Here is an 18,575-nt window from a genome sequence, read left to right on the forward strand (position 1 = left end):
GGCTGGGCGGCCATGGAGGCCCCAAACTGGGCAGAGGCGGCCCCGGAGGCAGGAGGTGCGGGCAGGGGCGGGCCGCGTCAGGCTTAGCATCCGGGAAGCCTGGGCCTGCAGGCCCAAGTGGGCAGCCGGGCCTTCTAGAAGGGCAGGCTGGCCGCGGGGCGGGCGAGGGGCAGCGAGCAACCGGACCCGGCCTCGGCCTGAATTCCTCCGACGTGTCCTCGGCTCCCTCGGCCAGTCCAGGCCCCGCCCCCGGCCCTCCCTGCGACCGGCCGGTGCTCGGGGAGGTCGGAGGAGCGGGCACTGCCCACCCTCCGGATGTATAAGCCTCCCGGCCAGGGGCGGGCGGTGCGCGGGTGCGCGTGACGCTCGGTTCCCGGGCTAGGCGGCCTGGGCGGTGTCCCTCAGCTCAGGGTCCCCGGGCGCGACTGTGAGCCGCCCACAGGGGCCCGGGAGCCGCTCGCGGGGCCAGGTCCTGTCCCTGGGCACCGAGAAAAGGACGACCCTGCAGCCCTGGGGCCTTCCACCCGTGGCCGCTGCCGGAGCCTGGACGGTCCTCTCCACGCCCAGGTTCAGGGGCAGCTGGGGAGGCGGGAGGAGCACAGGGCAGGGCCCGGCTGGAGCCCCGCGCCGGGGTCTGGGGCTGGGGGCGCCTGCTGCAGCCTCCCCTCGGGGCGGTGGAAGCTGGTGGCTTCGCTGTACAGAGGGAGGCCAGGCCTTGGGGAGGCGCAGAAGGTCCCGGGGTGCTGGCCACAGAGGCCCCTGGGAGCTGAGGCGAAGGCCTGGGGAGCTTGAAATGCAGGAGGGCCCGCACCACCCCCGGGGCTCTCCACCTACCAGGGCCCCCTTGGCCCGGGGTGGGGGGCCGTGACGCCATGTCCCCTGGGCACGGGGCCGCGGCAGTGAGTGGCACCGCGGGCTCCCGCCCCCGGGCCGTGGGCTGGGCTGGCCTCCGTGGGGCCGGGTGCATGCAGTCGGAGGCGGCGCCGGCCAGGCCGCCGGGCGCCTATGGACGCGCGGGGCCCGCTGTCTCCCCGGGCCAGCGCGTTCAGCATCGCCTCTCTGGTTGCAGCAGAGGCCACAGAACGCACCACGCATCCGGCCCCTGGGTCCTCCGAGCCTGTGAAGCCGCTGGGATCCCCGGCCGGCATGCACTTCAGCACCGTCACCAGGGACATGGAAGGTGAGCCTCCCCGCTGCGTCTGGGCAGAGGCCTGCCAGACCCCTGCCCCTGGGGCCCAAGCAAAGAGGGCTAGGGGGATGGGGCAGACGGAAAAGGCAGCACTGGCGGGGTGAGTGCCCGGCTTCCAGCCTGGACTCTGGGGCGCAGAGGAAGGGCGGCATCCTGCCCCAATCCTGCGCCCCCTTCGCCTGGGGACCCCGCTGCAGAGATCCGTGCAGCTGAGTCCAGAGCAGAAGAGGGCGTGGGAGGTCAGAGGGGGACGGGAGAGACGGACCAGAGGGAGTTGGCAGCGGGGGACAGAGAGCTCGGAGAGGTGGGGGGACAGGAGGAGAGCCCCAGAGAGCCGGGAGACTCGGAGAAGCAGAGAGAGACAGCAGGAGGGGACGGCGGGGGGAAAAGAGCTGGAGAAAAGGAGAGGAAAACAGAACACCCAAAAGGGGAAAGAGAAAAGGAGACGAAGAGGCCAGAACCAAAGAGAAGCGCGCGGAGGAGAAGCTGAGAAAGTCGAGTCTTAAGGAAAGGAGGAAGTCCAAGGGAAGGAGTTCCGTCTTAACTTATAAAAAAAAAAGTTAAAAGCCACGAATAATAGAGAGACGCACACAGAGAGGAGGGGGACAGGCAGACTAGAAGGAAAGACAAAGCGCAGAGGGACCAGCAGGAAAAAGAGGAAGAGGCGGAAAATAAACCAGAAATAGAGACGCGAGGCAGACAGTGCAGGGGCATCGGAGGATGCGGAGGGCAGACGCAAGCGAGGGGAACAAAGGTTAGGGAGCGACTGACTGCAGGAGCCCGGGCGGGCAGCGCCGCGCGGGAGGGCGGCCGGCGGGCGCTCGCGCGCTCGCCCGCCGCCGGGGAGCCGGTCCGGGCGGTCGGGGGCCGGGAGGGGCGGGGGCGGGGAGGGGGCCGGGAGGCCATTGTCTCGGCGGGGGCGGGGGCGCGGGGCGGGGCGGGGCGGGGCGGCTCCGCGGGCGGCGGCGCGGGGCGGCGCGCGCCCGCCACTCGGCCCGGGGCGCGGGGCAGCGCTTACCTCGGCGGGGCGCGCGGCCCGCGGGCCATGATCTCCGCCGTGTCCAGCCCGTGGCTCACGCAGCTCTCGCACTTCTGCGACGTTGCAGCCTTCACGGCCAGCAGCCTGAGCGGCCTGGGGGCGGCGGGGGGCTTCCCGGGCGCCGCGTCGCCGGGCGCCGACCCGTACGGCGCGCGCGAGCCCCCGCCGCCGCGCTACGAGCCGTGCTCCGCCGCCGCGCCGGGCGCCCCGGGCCCGCCGCACGCCTACCCGTTCGCGCCGGCCGCCGGGGCTGCCAGCAGCGCCGCGGAGCCCGAGGGCCCCGGGTCTAGCTGCGTGGCCGCCGCCAAGGCGCCGGTGAAGAAGAACGCGAAGGTGGCCAGCGTGAGCGTGCAGCTGGAGATGAAGGCGCTGTGGGACGAGTTCAACCAGCTGGGCACCGAGATGATCGTCACCAAGGCCGGCAGGTCAGGGCGCCCCTCCTTGGCCGTGGGCCGCCCCAGCCTGGAGGGGCCGGCGAGTGGGGCGGGGGTACGGCCGGCTTCTCTGCTCCGGGGTCCCGGCTCCGGCGACAGCCGCCTGGGGAACCGGCGGAGGGGTCAGGGGAGGAGCATGGAGTCCTGGAGTCCACCCGCCGCCCCGGGACACCCTTGGCCTGAGGCAGGGGCCGGCTCAGTTCTTCTGGGCCTCGCCAGCCGGCGGATCCCAGTGGATCCAAACTTTTCAGAGGAAACTCCCCTCTCTGGTTCCCTAGTTCAGTCCACCCGGGTTAGTTGGAGGCTTCGCCCGGCAACGGGGCAGTGGGTCGGAACCGCTCTGGGACAGTTAAGACCCTCTCAGACGGGCTGTGTTATGGGGAGGCCGCCACCCCGTTTTCTCAGGCCTACGTCTCTGCTGACGGGGCCGCCGCCTTCCATTGGCCTGTGTTTGTTTGAAGGGCCCGGAGAGAAGGGGAACGAGTTTTGCGATGCAGCCGATGTGACCGGCAGACAAAGGCGGGTGCCGATCTGTGTCTAATGCACACAGGAGACACCGGCTCTGCATCCGCACGGCCTGGGAGGGCTCAGGGCCTGTTTGCAGAGCCCGCGCGGGGCTCCTCCTGCCCTGTCACGGCGTCTTCCCCGGGGAGCCCGGGGCCTTCTGCAGGCTCTCCTGCTGGCCCTGGGCGCTCAGCCTTCCACCCGGCCCAGCCAGCATTCTGCAGCCCCTTCTGGCCTGCAGGGGCGGGCGGTAGGGGAGGCTTGTCCGGGAGGGCTGGCGTCAGCCCACCACCCGAGAGGAGGTGCCTGTAAGAGGCAGCAGCCGGACAGGCGGGCGGGGGCCGGGGGGCACGCTGTCCTCCCAGCCGGCAGCCGGCACCGGGGCTGGACTAGCCGGCGGCCATCGGCCCGAGCTGGGATTGAGTGCAGGACGAGTCGGAGCTCAGGGGACCCCAAGAACACAGGCCAGGCCAGCCTGGAGTAGCTGTGTCTGGGGAACTTGCCTGTGTCCTCGAGGAAGGATGGGGAGAACCCCAGGACCCGACGAGAAGCCTCAGGGCCAGGGCTGTGGACTCCCCAGCTCGGCCTCTGCGGGGAACCGGGGAAGCAGGCGCAGACTCGCGGCAAGGCCCCGGGGCTCCTGGAACCCCGCTGTCCGCCTCGCTTTCACTTTGTTCCAGCCGGGAGCTTGAAGCGATGGCGTAGATCAGGCGGTGGGGGCGGTCCTGCTGACGGCCCAGGACCCGGGACTGCTGTTGCTGTGGCCCCCTGGGTTGACCCGGCCCCAGACTGCCGGATCGGCAGTCAGTTAGGCCGGGTCTGCACGGGTGGAGGTGCAGTGAGAAGCCAGAAGCCGAGGTCAGGGCCTGCAGGCCCGGCTGGCACGCTGAGTTAGCCGTTTCTGTGTTTCTAACGGGGTGGGGGGGCAAGAGGCTGTCCTGCCATCCACTCGCCCTTGGTGGGGCAGGGGCCTAGTCAGGTCGGTCAGGCAGCCGGGTGAGGGGAGATATGACCAGGGTCCTGGCTGGCCGGCCGGCCGGAGGCTGCATCCTCGGCCGCTGGAAGCCGGAGGCCGGTCCTCCCGTCCTGAGCTGACGGGGTCTTGCCATCCCCAGGCGCATGTTCCCCACCTTCCAAGTGAAGCTGTTTGGCATGGACCCCATGGCTGACTACATGCTCCTCATGGACTTTGTGCCCGTGGATGACAAGCGCTACCGGTGAGAGTGCGGCCCGGCCCGGCGGGCGGAGGCGGGCGGCCCAGGATGCTCGTTGGTGACCGCTGGCCAACTCTCCGGTCCCGCCAGCCCCCGCCCCACAGGTCTCATCCGCCCCCAGCAGTTCTGGGGACTGGTCCTGAGGGGGCTCAGACGTGCCCGGGCTCCCCACCAGCCTTGTCCGCGTCCCTTTCCACCCCCTCCCCGGGACGCCGGCCCCGGAGCCGGCAGGAAAGGTGGGGTGGCCGGGAGAGATTACGCTGGGCGGGCCTGGCCGCCCGGACAATTAACAGCAATTAATAAAGAGAGCCCGGTCCGCCCTGCGCCCTAGGCCCTGGCGGGCCAGATCCAGGCTCCCCTCCTCCCCGCCGCACCGGCTGGTGACTCGGGAGGCTGCAGGCTGGCGGACCGACCCGCGTGCAGCGAATCGTGGCGCCAAGGCCGGCCGCCTCCCTGCTGGCGCTTCCTGCCGCCTGTCGGGATGGTTTCCTTGCGGCCCCCTGGGCAGCCCCCCATCTGCCCCGTGGGAGCCTCGGGCACCTCGGGCTCCCTGGGCAAGGCCCTCACCCGGCGTGTCGTGGCCCCTGCCCCCCACCGCGGCCCAGGTACGCCTTCCACAGCTCGTCCTGGCTGGTGGCCGGGAAGGCAGACCCCGCCACGCCGGGCCGCGTGCACTACCACCCTGACTCGCCGGCCAAGGGGGCCCAGTGGATGAAGCAGATTGTCTCCTTCGACAAGCTCAAGCTGACCAACAATCTGCTGGATGACAATGGCCATGTGAGTGGCCCCCCGAGCTACCGCCCCGTCCCCCGGCAGGCTGAGGAAGTCCCTGCTGACCCGCGCCATGGCAGAGTGTGAATGATGGACGGATCAGGGAGAGCCAGCCCTCGGGTCAGGGGCCTGGGCCTGGGAGAGAGGGCCGCACTGGTCCCTTCACCCCATTCTGGGCTTTTGCTGGAGGCATTTTCCCTGGAAAAGATGGGGGGCCGTGGGGTGGGGCGGTGGGCAGCAGACTTGTGAATCTGGCGGTGAGGCTCCTAAGAGGCTGGCCTCCTTGGGGGAGTGCAGGGTTGTGCCGGGCTGTCGGGAGGGAAGTGCGCTGCTGGTCTGGGCCCCGCAGAGCTGAGCTCGGCCCTCACCACCTCTCTTCCAGATCATTCTCAACTCCATGCACAGATACCAGCCACGCTTCCACGTGGTCTACGTGGACCCGCGCAAAGACAGCGAGAAGTACGCGGAGGAAAACTTCAAAACCTTCGTGTTTGAGGAGACACGTTTCACCGCAGTCACCGCCTATCAGAATCACCGGGTGAGGCCCTGGGGCAGCCCGCTCAGCACCCCTGGGAAGGGGTGATTCTCAGTGGCTGCCTGGGGAAACCCCGCCAGGATGGAGCCCACCTCCCCGCCACCCGCCCCTGCGGCCTCAGACCACCCTCCTCCCCTCTGTGTTGCTGTCCGGACCAGCCTCCTATCAGGTTGACCCCTCAAGCAGCAGCTATCTCTGAAGCCTGAAAGTTTGTTTTCCAAACCATTCCGGAAGCTCCCACTGGGGGCCTGATGCGCGGTCTACCCAGATGCCTGGGGTGCCCTCCAGTCCAGACCTCGCGGCTCGGGGGTGGACCTAACTGCATTGCTAGCCCAGCCTGGGGGGCACTTGCGGGTGTGAAAGAGGAGTAGTTCCTTAGCCAGAAGGAGGGCTCCCCAGCCGCGGAGAGGTGCAGCCCCCTGCGGGGGAGGGAGCGGGTGTGCTCCAGCCCGTTTCTGGTGGAGAAGGGAGTGGGGGAGAAGCAGAGGGGAGAGTGGCGGGCGCTCCTACGGCTCCCTCCCCTCCGGGTAAGTCCCGCGGCCCCCAGAGCGAGCCCAGTGCCCGCTTCCCGCAGATCACGCAGCTCAAGATCGCCAGTAACCCCTTCGCCAAAGGCTTCCGAGACTGTGACCCCGAGGACTGGTGAGTGTCCCCCAGGAGAGCGCGAGAACGCGGGCGCCCCGCTGGCGCCCCTGACCCCGCCCGCCTCCCTCCCGCAGGCCCCGGAATCACAGGCCCGGCGCGCTGCCGATCATGAGCGCGTTCGCCCGCTCGCGCAACCCCGTGGCCTCCCCCACGCAGCCCAACGGCGCGGAGAAAGGTAGGCCGGGGTCGTGGGATCCGGACGGGCGGCCGCGCCCGGCCTCGCCCGCGCCGCAGGGGCGCTCGCGGCCTTCGCGGCGGTTGCGCAACGACTGCGGCGGCCGGGCAAGCGCGCACTCGCCCGTCGGCCCGACGGCTGCGTCCGCCCGCCCACCCCGCCCCGCCCGCCGGCGGGCGCGGGCCCCTGGGGAGGGCCCGGAGCTGGGCAGGGGCGCCGGGCGGGGGCCGGCGCGCTCTCGCCGGCTTCGCCGCGGCTCAGCCGTCGGCCCTCCCCGCAGACACGGCTGAGGCCCGGCGAGAGTTCGAGCGCGACGCGGGCGGCCCGGCGGGGCTCGGGGACCCGGCGCACCCGCCGCAGCTGCTGGCGCGGGTGCTCAGCCCCGCGCTGCCCGGGCCCGGGGTCCCGCTGCCCGGTGCGCCCGGAGGCCGGCCCAGCCCCCCGCACCCCGAGCTGCGCCTGGAGGCGCCCGGCGCGTCGGAGCCGCTGCACCACCACCCCTACAAGTACCCGGCCGCCGCCTACGACCACTACCTCGGGGCCAAGAGCCGGCCGGCGCCCTACCCGCTGCCCGGCCTGCGCGGCCACGGCTTCCACGCGCACCCGCACCCGCACGCGCACCCGCACCACCACCCGGCTGTGAGCCCCGCCGCCGCGGCCGCCGCCGCCGCCGCCGCCGCCGCTGCCGCCAGCATGTACTCGTCGGCCGGGGCCGCGCCGCCGGGCTCCTACGACTACTGCCCCAGATAGTGCGCGCGCCTGCCCGGGGCCCGGGCCACGCGGCCGCGGGGCCGCCCCCTGCCAGCCCCAGGGCGGCCGGAGGACCCCGCTCCCCGGCCCCGGAACCCCCGGGGCGCGCCGTCAGCGCCGAAGTGCGCGGTGCGCGCGGGAAGGAAGTGGTATTTATTGTTCTCGGCGAGGCCGCGACGGCCCCGGCCCTCCCGCCCCCCGCCCTCGCCCCGGTCTGGCCGCTGCAGCGGGACGACCCGAGAACTCCCGTCTGCAGGCGGTGTGGTGTAGATATTTGTAGATATTTGTAGATAAACTGTAGATACCGCGCCGGCGCCGCCTTGATAAACGGTTTCGCCTCTTTTGGAAGCTGCCTGAGTGTCCGTTTCTTTGCGCCGGGTTACATCGCGCGGGGTGTCTGGGGAGAGCCGGACTTGGGGACCCGCGGGTTCTCCGGCCAGGCCGGCCGCAGGGCCAGGGGTCCCTGCCTCGCGCCCCAGCCCTGCGCCCTGGAGCCCGCGCGCGGCCCCGCCCCCCCCCCTCCCGTTTCCACCTCGCGGTCCCCGCGGCCGGAGCTCCAGGTGTGCATCCGGCCTACATTCCTGCCTTGGCGGCTGCCCCTCTGCCTAGGGCCCGGGTCCCGCCCGTGGCCCGTTTTCAGGACCGGTGCCTGTCCTGTTTTTCCATGGAAGCTGGGATAACAGTCCTGGTCGAGCAGGATGGACACTGTCCGTTGGGGGCTGGGAAAGGAAGAAACCCTGACTCTGATCGGGAAAGACAGAAACAGGCAGCTCTGTTCTCAGAGCGCTGCCCTGGCTGCCCCGGCCCAGGCCTGTGTTTTTCCCCTGTTTATTGACTCTATTTGCTTCGAGGGTCCCCATGGGGTGGCCTGAGCGAAGCCACAATGACAGTGGTCATGAGTCATCCTGAAACCTGCCTGGGAAGCGTTTTTCCCAGGCCAGGTGGTGTGGGACCTCTCCCCATCAGCGCCACACCGGACCTTTGATGCGGTCCCTTCCTGAGTCCAGGCAGGAAGAGCCAACAGCCCATCAGCGTCAAGGTTGCTGGCCTGGGCTCGAGAGGGACGGGAAGTGCGAGTGGCCGAGGCCCTGTCCCCCTTCCGGGCCTGACCCGCTGCGTCTGTGGGCCTGGGCCACCTCTCCCAGGGCACGGCTGGGCTTTTCTGATGTCTGCCCTCGGCCGACCCTTTCTTTCCGGGCGTGTCCGCCCTGGAGGCGGTAAGTAGAGCTCAGTGATCAGCCGGCAGGAGCCGTTCTCGCGTCCGGTCTAGGACGGGACGTGGTGACCACGGCTGCTGAGGAGCGAGCAGTGGAGCCAGGGCCCCCAGATCCTCGAGGGGCACCTGGCACTGGGCGTGAAGACTCCTGCAGTGTCTGCCTGAGTGGCCAGCAGGCTCGGTGGACAGAGCTTCAGGGACGCAGCCCTGGGCGCCACCCCAGTGGCTCCGCCCTAGTGGACAGTCTGCCCCCAACCCCAGGTCTGCCTCTGAGTGAGCCAGCTGTGCCCCTGGCTTCCTTGCCTGGGGCCACAAATCCAGCCAGCCCTCCTCGTCCCGGGAGGAGAGACACGCTGCGGTTTGTTCTGACCAGCTGGTCTCCGTGTGGCGCTCCGGCCTCCCACGCCCCATCCAGACCAGGGAGAACCGCAGATGCAGAAGTCTGTTTTGGGTTTGTTCAGACATGAAGTAAGGACACGTGTTCCCTGGTGCCCAGCGTTGGCAGATGAGAGGTGCCTCCCGAGACCGCCCCCTCCCCAGACTAGAGCCAGGGTCGCTATGCCCACTGCGGGGCATGCCCATGCCAAGCAAGACGGAATAAAGGTGGACGCCGGGCTCCCACCAGCCGTGTCCGAGAGCCGGGCACCTGCGGCTGGGCTCTGCAGATGCTTGCCTGCCCTGGGGTGCGACCCCGGCCCCCAGAGGTGTGTTTTCTCCCACTGCCCCCGGGGCTGAGTTGTTCTGGCTGAGACCTTGTCACAGGCTGGCCGCGAGCCGGGGGCCCCTGCCAGCCACTGCAGACCCACGTCCAGACTCACGTGAGGGGCGCTCACGTATTCTTGATGGGTGTTGGGCTGTGCTGTGCCCCCCCGTTGCAGTCGCCCTGCCTCTCGTCCTGGGGTCGGGGGAGGCCTGGCTCAGGTCACCAGGCCTCTGAAGGGCACTTGGGACTCTCGGTCACTTGTTCCCAGGTGCAGGCCCCTCCCTGGGACAGGCCATGTCCTCCCCCGCACCCGGCCTGTGCTTCCCACTACAACCATTTTCTGGGATGGGGCTGGGATCCTCCTTGGGGGCTCCCTCCCAGCTGTTGGACACTCTGAGCATCCTCCCTGTATCCCCGCTGGCCCAGAGACCCCGTTCCGGCCCCTTGTATGTCTCCAGGGCCAGGAAAGACCTCTCAGAGACCTGGTCCAGGGGCTCCAGATCCTTCAGTCCCGAAGTTCTTCGAAGAACCTCGATGTCCACCATGTGAAGGAGGTAAAGGCAGGAGTGGAGGGAGGAGCCCCCGGAGCCCAAGCATCCAGGGGTGTGGGGGACCACGTCCTGGGGTGGGCCGTTCCCTGGTCCTGCCACCTCCCGGGGTGTTCAGGAACTGCCCGCCCCGGCCCAACGGTTACGGTTACGGTGACTCGCCCGGCACCCCTTCACCTAGGTCCCCAGAGGCCCGCTGTGCTGACCTGACCCCACCGCGTGAGGCCGCGAGGCGGACCCCCTCCACAGTGAGGCCCTCGAGGAGGTCCCCTGGTGGCTGTGCTCTGGGGGGGGGGGGGGGCTGCAATGTGGCCTCCCGGGGAGGCCTCGGTGGTGCAGCCTCTGGACAACGGAGGTCTCTTGGGGTCTGCAGGCCCGTCCCTGCCGGGGAGGCCCCCAGAGCGTGTGGGCCACATTGTGGGGGAAAGTGAGGCAGGTCTGCTGCAGAGAAAGCTGCCTGCAGGCCGCCGGGGGAGATGGGCCCAGAGCTGCTTCACGGACCGAAGCGGTGATCCCAGGGAAGCAGGAGCGTGACCCAGCTGGGCTGGGTGCAAGGGCGCCTGGGTCTGCAGCCAGGGCCTCGATTTCCATGCTGTATGACTGGGGAGGGGGTGCGTGCGGGGGGTCTGTGCCTCAATCTCCCATCAGGTTCTGTGGGTCCCGGGGTAGAACCTCCGACCAAGCCTGGCCCTGACAGCGGCCTCCCAGCTGGGAGCAGGCCAGAGTGGGGCGTGGGGTGTGACACCGCTGCTCTGCCCCCCGCGCTCTGTACTCAGAGAAACACCGATTGTGCCTTTGACAAATTCCCTTTCCTGCTTGTTGTCGTTCTTCAAACCAGATGGGTTTTTGAGATGAAACCGGGGACAGTTGGAGTCTCCACTCAACTGCTGCCAGGTCTGCACGGGAGTTGGCAGAACCAAAGGGGCTCTGATGGACGCGGCCCACTTTGGGGGAGCTTAGGTCTTAATAGTAGCGATTAAACGATCTTCTTAATTATACAGGGGAATGTTGACATCGCTTCTCCATCAGGTCTCAATCATAGGGAGCACACGCCCAACCCCTCCTCCCAGCCCCACCTCCACATCCTACCACCCGCCCCGGCCGGGCCCGTGGACAACCCGGCACTCCTGTGGCACGGCCCTGGGCACTGGCAGTCCTGAGGCGCCATTGCCGATGTCCAGGGCCTCAGCCTGCCTCGGCGGCACCACCTGGAGCCTCGTTTTCTCAGCCACGTGGCTGTGCGTGGTGGGCTGGGCCCCTGCTCTGGGGTGCCCTCTCTCCTGGAAGACACCCTGCCCCACACTGGCCCCTCCAGGACGCTGACCCTCCTGGCTCCTCCTCGTCATCCTGGCCTCAACTCCTCTCCCTTTCGTCCTGCCTCTGAACACAGCCTTTATCCTGCATGCATTTCTGAGGTTCTTCCCCAGAACCTCTGTGAGCTCATCACCCAGCGAGGGTTGTGGTGGCGGCCAGGACGATGAGGACCTCGTGCAGGGCGGGGCCGGCACGTCTCCCCACGGCCTGGGATGCACACGGGCCTTCCCCGAGCAGGCTGTGTGCTGCGGGCAGGCAGGCGGTCCACGTGGGGACGCCTAGTCGACTGGGCCCTCCCACATGCCTCAGCCCTGGGACGCCCTGGGACGCCCTGTGCCCATGGGCCACCTGGCCGTCGGCTCCTGGCTGCAGGAGCCCTGCAGGCCGTGTGCCCTTGACCAGCCTGGGTCAGGTGACCGGGCACCCAGAGGCCACCTCCCCGCTCTGAGGCGGCGCTGGGAGCTGCTGCATGTGTGCAAGTGGCTTTCCTTCTGGTTAACAGTGAGTGGATCTTCTTAACGCGAGAAGGAAATCAGGCGGCTTCCTTGAGAGGCAGCTGGCCAGATCTGGGGGCTCTAGGGCGGCCATTCTCCGGGAGAGCCTGGGGGCCCTGGGCTGCCAGCTGCACCCCTGCCCAAGGGCCTCTCAGTGAGGGGGGGACACGGCCGCAGAGGCCACAGGCCTCCCTGAGGAGGCCACCACCCAGCACCCACCCCGGGGCCCTGCCCACCCCACCCCCACCTTACCCTCCATGCACCCCTGTGGTCCCCACCCCCCTGTGCCAGCAAGATGCCTCCGGCCATTGAGGGTGAAGCCCCATCTCCGTGGGGTGACTGAGTGGGGGCCATGGGCCCCACATAGGCTGCTGCTCCCTGGGCTGCGGGACCAGAGGCGCTCCTGGAGAGCTGATCCCACCCCGAGCAGGTGGGTGGTCCTGGGGCTGGGGGTCCCCGCACGCTTCCTCTCCGTGGCCCAGATGAGCAGGCCCTCTGTGACTTCAGGTGGCCAGCTGGGAGGGTGCTCTCAGTGAGGGGCCAGGACGCCGCTGGCACCCGCTTGGGGAGGGCTGGGGGCCGTGCCCACCACGTGCTCTCCCAGGCCCGAGGCTGCTGGCGGGGGCCCTGGGGCCCTGGCATCCCGGCCGCCCAGCACCGTGGATGCCGGGAAGGGGCCCGGTCTGGGGTGGGCTGGACACCCGTTCCCACCCACAGAAACAGGAACAAGACAGGGCGGACTCGCCCCGGAAAGCCGGCCCAGGCCTGCTCTCTGCTCCTGGGTCCCTCCAGTGGTCAGCGGCTGCCATGCAAGTGTGCCGCCCCAGGGAGCGAGCTCCCAGAAGACGGAGATCCTGTCATGTGCATACCCGGAAAGTAACCAAGGGTGAACGGAGAACCCGGATAGACCACGGCAAGGAGCAGCTCACACCCACGAGGGCCCAACGGCAGAAACCAGCAGAAGACAGCCGGGCAGTGGGCACAGTTGGTGGATGGAATCCCACATGCGGTGTGGACCCAGGAGGGCTGGGAGCGGGCCCTGAGCCCACACACGTCCACCCAGGCTCAGGGCAGCCCAGCCCCCGAGCAGCGGGAGCTGCACCCCCACGGACGGCTCATCAGTGGTTGGAATGGCTCAGCAGATAAATGGACAGAAGGCCCGGTCTGTCCACAGGGGATGAAAAGGAAGGATGTTCTGGTGCCACGACACGGATGAGCCCCGAGGGCCGGATGCCTGGTGAAGCGCCAGACCCAGGACAGACCCTGCCTGGCTCCACCTGCACAAGGTCCCGGGGTTGTCAGATTCACAGAAGAAAGTAGACGGTGGGGACCAGGGCGGGGGACGGGGCAGAGCGTCAGTCTGGGAAGACGGAAAGCTCTGGAGCTGTGTGTGCTGACCGCTGCAGGACCCCGTGTGGGTCCCTGATGCTGCCAAGCCGTGCACCAAGTAACAGCCGAGACAGTAGTGACTTTTAAGTGTATTTATGTATGTTTAACAATTTATAACCCCTGGATTACCCTCCGTCTATTAAAACCATGCTGTTCATCTCGAATTGATCAAGTAGGTCCCCATACATGTGTGCACGCTCAGTCGTGTCTGACTCTTCTGTGACCTCATGGTCTGCAGCCCGCCAGGCTCCTCAGTCCGTGGGACTCTCCAGGCAAGAACACTGGAATGGGTTGCCGTGCCCTCCTCCAGGGGATCTTCCCGACCCAGGGATCGAACCTGCGTCTCCTGCATCGGCAGGCGGGTTCTTTGCAACCGCGCCCCCTGGGAAGCCCCAGTCTGTCCTTACGTGTCTGTAAACCGGCAGTTTTTCAGGGCAGTTTCGTGTCTGGAGACGCCTGCTGGTTGTCACCCTAGGCGGCTGGAGGCCAGCCTGCTGCGGGCACAGGAATCTTGGGGGCACAGGTTCGGGGTCAGCTCACAGTGCAGCCCGATGTTCTGAGCCCCATGGCCTGCCTAGCACGCAGCTGGACAGCAGCTGGATGGGCGCGTGTCCCTTCCGTGGGAACCCCTCTCTTGGCTGTGTGCCCACCAGGCTGGGTCCACCCGCCCGGCCCAAACACCCCTGTGTCCAGGGGCCCAGACTCACCATGAGGCAGGCCATCCAGCTGTGGGCTCCAGCGGGGTGTGGGCTCAGGACCCCCAGGACAGGGCTCCTCCGAAAGCCCGAGCCTGGCCAGTCCTGGAGGCTCTGGAGCAGAAGGGGCCCGTGGGGCAGGCCGGGGGTGGGGACCCTGAGAAAGGTCCCTGAAACCACCAGGAAGGTTGCTGAAGCGTCACGGTCAGAGCCTGTGCCGACCCCTGACCCTGACCTTGGAAGCAGGCATCCTACCGCCCCCGCCCCCTCCTGGCCCGCCCAGCGTCTTCCCCTCTGTGGGGAAGACACCCTCGATCCTCGGGGCCAGGCTGGGGGAGGGGGGTGGGCAGAGTGGCACCTCCAGCCCCACGGCGTCCTCGGAGAGTTTCTGCGCTCGAGCACCGCATGTGCCCAGGGAAGACAGCAACGTCCACCAGGACAGGAAGTCACCGTGCTCCGGGGAGAGCAGGGCCGGGACAGGCTCGGGGGGTCCAGGCCCAGCACTCGGGCTGCACACAGCCAGGCTGGGCAGGAGGGGGCCTCAGGGGGCACGTCCACCACGCGGGACGGACAGACAGGGGCACGCCCCATGGGGTCCCTCCGTCCACAGGGCCCGGCCCAGATGAGGGCGACGGTGGCATGGATGGCTGGGCACCATGTCCACACCCAGACTGGGAGAGGTGGCACCAGATGCCGGGAGGAATGGGGCAGCGGGGCTGGGGGCTGTGCCAGGTGCCCCGTGGCTTTCCACCTGCCCCCGCCCTGGGCCGGGCCCGCTCGCCCCCCGCCCCGTGTTCCCCCAGCCCTTCCTCCCATCCCTGAGCTCGGCAGTGCAGCCTGGGGGCTCAGTCACTCCCCCAACCATCTCCTGCCATCCTTCTCCAAGGCGTTGAGCTGAGAGGCGCGTTGAGGCCCAGGGAAGGCCCATAGCCTCTGCTCGCCCAGGCCCCCCGGACAGACTCCGGAGCTGGCCTGACGCCTGGAGGCCAAGGCCTCGCGCTAAAGCTGGGCGCGGGCTCCGTGCTTTTCTCCTTCACTTTGATCTATGCTTGAAATTTCCAAATAAAAACAACATCCAGACTGATCAGCTGGATGTTGTGCAGTGATAACCCCCCATGCCGTCACACCCCACCTCCGCTCATAAATCAGCTTATGGCTGTGATAGAGCAGAATCCCCGACACGCCGCTGGCTCTGTCAGTAACAACGCTCAGTATCCAACCACAGAGCTCTCTGAGGATGCAGGTGCCTCTCAGGGCTGCAAGGAGCTGCGTCCTCTGGGGGCAGGGGGCCGGTCTCACGTGAATCCCCCAATCCCCTTGGGCCCTCCTGCCAACGCCCCACGTGATGCTGGCGTGCCAACCGCACTTGCGTCCCTGCCTCACCCCACCGGCCAGCTCGCTGTCCCCTGGCCCCGCGCTGGACCTGGGAGCCAGACCCCCCGGCGGGGCCCTCCACCTGGATGCACACGTGGGCTCCAGATGCTGAAGGCCGGGCGGCGCCCCTGGAGCACAGCCACCGCAGGCCCACCCTCAGACCCACCGGGTAAAGCGCAGTGCAGGGTGGGGGTCCTGGGCGCCCCTCGGGGAGGCCTCCAAGGCCACAGCCAAAGTGGGGACTCCTCCCTGGCCAGGCGGCAGGGGCTCCTTCACAAAAAAGCCCGTGGGACCAACGGCCTGTGGCCTGGGCTCTGCCGGGGTCTCCCACAGCCCCCACCCCAGCGCCAGGGTCTCCTTCCTCCCAGCCCACAGCCCAGCAAGGAGGGTCAGAAGCTGCCCTGGGTCCCCGTCTGCCCGGCTCAGCCGCCATGCCGCACGCCCGGTGGCCACCTTAGCCTGGGCTGAGTCCTCCTCCTGGGACCCTGCTGCAGACCTGGCCCCCTCCCCACACCCCCAGTGGCGTCCTCTCACTGGGGTGCGTGCTCAGCCCTCAGCCTTGGCTGTCTGCGAGGGGCTGGAGCCCGGGACTGCGACCCCCAGCCCCGCCGTGCTGTGTGGCTGGCCGCCCGCCAGGGGATGGCCCTGGCTCTGACGCCCCAGGGAAGCAGGGGCCGCCTGGGAGAATCCACGCCTCCATGCTGCAGGTCTGCAAACAAGTTTACTGTCAGGCACGCGGTGCGGCCCCTTGCTTGGACGGCAGGCGCCGTGCCCAGCCTGGCTATGCTGCAAACAGCAGCCACCAGGGCCCACACGGCTGCGTCAGGACAGGGAATTGGTTCCGGGCAGGAGGGGGGCCTGAGCGACCCGGGGGGCCCAGGACCCAGGCCTCTGTGCCCGCACCCTCTCTGTGCTGAGTCACGTGGGCGGGTAGAGCGACCAGACGCTGATGCGCTGGTCCCCGGAGCCCGCAGCCAGCAGGCCCGTGGTGTTGAAGGCCACGCAGTGGACGGTGGCGCTGTGGAAGGCCAGCACGGCCAGCGGCTTCATCGTCCGCCACTGAAACACGCGGACACGGTGGTCCCAGCCCGCAGTGGCCAGGATCTTGCTGTCTGGCCGGATCTTGAGGTCGGCGATCCCGGGATTGATGAGCTCGTGGGTCCCACGCACCTGCGATCAGAGAGGCAGGGAGACGTCGGGTAGCTCCTTAGATCGGCTCCTGACGCCCACCCCCGGATGCCCTGCCCCCAGGACATCCCATTCCTGGACGCCCTGCCCCTAGGAGCCCCCCCGCCAACCCTTCATCCGGGACGCCCCTCCTCCTCCCCATCCATGGTGACCAGCAGCCCTGCGTGTCCCACGCCCTCTGCCCCTCCTGCCCAGGAATTCAGGCTTGGGGCTCAGCGCCCCAGCACCAGAGCAGCCGCTCCTCTGCTGCACATGCAAGGCCCCGAGGGAGCAGGCAGAGCACACGCAGCAGGCCTGCGCCCCAGCTCTCACGGGCAAGGACCTGCCCGTCTCTCCTGGGAGCTCTAGCCCTGGGATCAGAGCGGCGGATGCACTGGAACCCACATGGCCTGCTTTGGGGGGCTGTTAACAGTGGGGACCGAGAGGGGGTCCCTGCGGAGCAGGGTGCATCTAGGCCAGCATCACTGCCTGGGAGGGACCCAGGGGGCAGGGGGGGACCTTCCCTCCTCCTCCTGGAAGCTGGGAATGCCCGGGCTGGAGAAGACGGGCCATCCTTCCTGCTGGCTCCAGGGATGGTCAAGGGGGCAGGGCCCTGTCCCTGGTCCCTGGATGTGTGGGCAGCATCTCCCGCCCACTGGCCTGTGTATCCCACTGCCAGCTTCGGTGGGGTGCCCCTGGCAGGGTCAGGGAGTAGGCGGGCGGGCCGCGGCCAGCAGCGGGGCAAGGGGACGCCTGGCCGACCAGCCCAGGCATGGTGGGAGCGCGCCTGACTGGCGTAAATCAGCCTCTTCAAGGATGTGGACCTGCCCGAGGGAGGCAGGGCAGTCTGCAGACCACCTGTATGAGGGCGGCTGCGGCCCAGAGCCTGCCTGAGGGGCAGAGCTGGGACCCCCAGGTGGGTGGCGCCCAGCGTCCTGGCGAGGGTGACCCAGGGCCTGGGCACCATGGGCCCCGCTGAGCCCGCCCGGACCAGGACCCTGGGGAAGGACCCGGACACCAGGGCTTGCTTGGCGCGTGACCTCAGGTGCTGGGAATGTGCTGGGCCCATCTGGTTCCCATTACCTCGCTCCGCTCCGCGCGGAGCCCCAGCTGCGTCTGCAGTGCTGGCCTGCCTGCCTGCCTGCGCGGAGATTGATTTGGGCTCGTTGGAGCCGTGGCCGCGAGGCAAGGCACATCTCTGTTCACGAGGCTCCAGGGTAACACCGAGGGCCCGCGACTCGCGTGGACACCAGCGTGCCCAGGCCCCCGAGGCCTCTGGGACTGGCAGCAGCAAGTGGCCAGGGGGAGAGGCGCCCCCGGGACAGCGCTGAGTGAGGCCCAGCAGCCTCCCTGCCTCCCTCTCCTCAGGGTTCCCAGTTTGTTGGTGACGGCACCTCGGTTCTGTGCTGGACGTGCTGCGCGCGCTCTAAGTCTTAAATCTCTGTCACTGTTCCCCCCACAACGCAGGACGGATCAGGCCGACCTGGGCCAAGACAACAGGAGGGGCGGGGGGCCTGGGGTCGCCGCAGCAGGCGGGGCCCTCCGGAGAGCCGCCTGGTCCCCAGGCCTCAGCCACTTGGGCTGAAGTCCAGGCGACACTGGGAAGGGGCGCAGAGCCCACGGTACTGGGGGGGCTGCCTCAGCCCCACCAGGCGGGAGCAGAGGCAGAGGGCACCCTGATGTCCACCTGGGGGCCCTCCACCCTCAATGTGAGGTGAGCACGGCACGGCCCCGCCCACCTCAGGGATGTCGGCTCCCACCACCCACGTCTGGGACTCCGAGGCCTTGGAGACCGGGGAAGCCCCACCTCACAGCAGAGTGCCCTGTGGGGAGGTGGTCTGCCCCACTGCACGGGGCCGAGGGCTCGCTGGGACACAGGCCAGGCAGCTGCCGTGCTGGTCTGTGAGCGCGGCACAGGCAGGGATGCAGGGGCAGGCTGATGCCAGGGGAGCTAGGGTGCCACCCTGTCTGCGGGCACACGGGACCTGGCTCAGACGCCACCTGCAGCCACGACCACTTGCTCTGCTTCCCGCGCAGGCCTCCTGAGGGGGCGCTTTTCCGGAAGCCATTGCCCTCCCCAGCCACTGGAGTCCAGCCTTAGCCCCCCGCTCCTACCTGGGGCTCCACCCTGGCAGCCCTGACCCGCGGTCCTGCCCCCAGGAGGGGCGATGCCTGCGGGCATGAGGCCTGTCCCCATCTCTACCCGGGCCCGCCTCCCCAGGGGCAGGACCTGCTCCCTGGCCATGGGGGTCTGGGCTCCTGGGCGAGGCCCCCCTGTGGAGGGTCTGAGAGACACCCTCTTCTGCGGCCTCCAGTCTGCGGGGAAGCCCGGGCCACACAGCCCAAGAGGACGCAGCCAGTGTCCCACTCGGCTCCCCCCGGGGCCCTGCTTCCCCACACCTGGGCCCTCGGAACCGGC

At 68.9% G+C, this 18,575-nt stretch overlaps 2 protein-coding genes across 10 annotated transcripts in view; one reads left to right on the plus strand and one right to left on the minus strand.

Annotated features, from left to right (window-relative positions):
- The first annotated feature begins 232 nt into the window (after window positions 1-232).
- TBX1 (T-box transcription factor 1) lies at window positions 233-7,604 on the plus strand. 3 transcript variants are annotated; one of them, XM_024977887.2, is made up of 9 exons: window positions 233-567; window positions 1,070-1,180; window positions 2,296-2,653; window positions 4,282-4,383; window positions 4,986-5,157; window positions 5,534-5,689; window positions 6,261-6,328; window positions 6,406-6,506; window positions 6,787-7,604. In XM_024977887.2, exons 2-9 carry the CDS (start codon window positions 1,147-1,149, stop codon window positions 7,254-7,256), a joined length of 1,461 nt encoding a protein of 486 aa, XP_024833655.1. In that variant the 5' UTR covers window positions 233-567; window positions 1,070-1,146; the 3' UTR covers window positions 7,257-7,604. The 3 variants fall into 3 exon arrangements, with proteins under 3 accessions (XP_024833655.1, XP_024833656.1, XP_059732185.1); XM_024977888.2 differs by having other exon boundaries at window positions 1,073-1,180; XM_059876202.1 differs by lacking the exons at window positions 233-567; window positions 1,070-1,180 and having other exon boundaries at window positions 2,178-2,653.
- A 5,393-nt stretch (window positions 7,605-12,997) lies between these two features.
- GNB1L (G protein subunit beta 1 like) overlaps window positions 12,998-18,575 on the minus strand; it is a 31,801-nt gene continuing 26,223 nt past the window's right edge. For 5 of the 7 annotated variants that reach the window (XM_024977193.2, XM_059875966.1, XM_059875967.1 and 2 more), the window contains one exon: window positions 12,998-16,159. In XM_024977193.2, the coding sequence (XP_024832961.1) occupies window positions 15,908-16,159 (252 nt within the window). In that variant the 3' untranslated portion in view covers window positions 12,998-15,907. The remainder of the gene's footprint in view (window positions 16,160-18,575) is intronic. The other 2 variants (XR_009490948.1, NM_001192340.2) reach the window with 2 other exon arrangements.

Source organism: Bos taurus, chromosome 17 (genome assembly GCF_002263795.3).
Source record: "Bos taurus isolate L1 Dominette 01449 registration number 42190680 breed Hereford chromosome 17, ARS-UCD2.0, whole genome shotgun sequence".
NCBI classification, from domain to species: Eukaryota; Metazoa; Chordata; class Mammalia; order Artiodactyla; family Bovidae; genus Bos; species Bos taurus.